The sequence below is a fragment of the Sinocyclocheilus rhinocerous genome, unplaced genomic scaffold (genome assembly GCF_001515625.1).
Source record: "Sinocyclocheilus rhinocerous isolate Xijiao unplaced genomic scaffold, SAMN03320098_v1.1 C35777605, whole genome shotgun sequence".
NCBI classification, from domain to species: Eukaryota; Metazoa; Chordata; class Actinopteri; order Cypriniformes; family Cyprinidae; genus Sinocyclocheilus; species Sinocyclocheilus rhinocerous.
This window is the reverse complement of record NW_015763097.1, coordinates 1-626: the sequence shown is the minus strand read 5'-3', so window position 1 is coordinate 626 and position 626 is coordinate 1. Positions and strand designations below refer to the sequence as shown.

Sequence of the window (626 nt, the reverse complement as noted above, 5' to 3'; positions counted from 1 at the left end):
TGACAGTGGTTACAGCGCTCTCACCTGTCTTTGCCCGTCTCCTTCTTGAAAACTGTGTCGCAGTAATTCATGCGTTCTTCTGTGGTGACGTAGATGCGCGCATGTGGGTAGTTTTCCACCGCTTGCCGCAGCATGTTGTACACAATGCCCTTGCCATCCTGCCTCATGTTGCGCAAGGGTCCCCACACCACATAGACGGTCTCATTCCCCTGGCCAAAGAAGTGCTGGGGTTTTTGGATTAGCAGAGGAACACTAGTGTGAGACACCACTCTCAGGTCTGTCCTGCGGCCCACATCCCTCTCAAAGCCGCCGCGGGTGGGTGCGTTGTTCATTCTCCATATGCAGGAGGACTGGTCGATCTCAGCTCCTGCCTCACGACCCAGCATCTGGCCAGAGCTGGACACTATACTGCAAACCTCACAATGCAGCTTCAACGGCTAAAGGAGAGAAGAGGAAATTGGTAAATTAGCATCAGAGGTTCATTTAAATCATGCACTACAAGCTTTGATAGTCTATTTTGACTATGTTAACCAAACAATGCTGCAGCTTTTCATTGTAGAGACAATACTAAATCTATTGATCCTAAGGTCGCAAAACTCTGGACTTTTGGTAATACCTAGGATAGC

At 49.0% G+C, this 626-nt stretch overlaps 1 protein-coding gene across 1 annotated transcript; it reads right to left on the bottom strand.

Annotated features, from left to right (window-relative positions):
- Positions 1-20: 20 nt before the first annotated feature.
- Positions 21-437, bottom strand: LOC107735094 (alpha-N-acetylgalactosaminide alpha-2,6-sialyltransferase 3-like; the record flags this gene model as incomplete). The annotated part of the gene is made up of 1 exon (XM_016546894.1): positions 21-437. A coding segment is annotated over one exon (417 nt), but the record flags the coding sequence as incomplete, so codon positions are not given.
- Between the last annotated feature and the right edge of the window lie 189 nt (positions 438-626).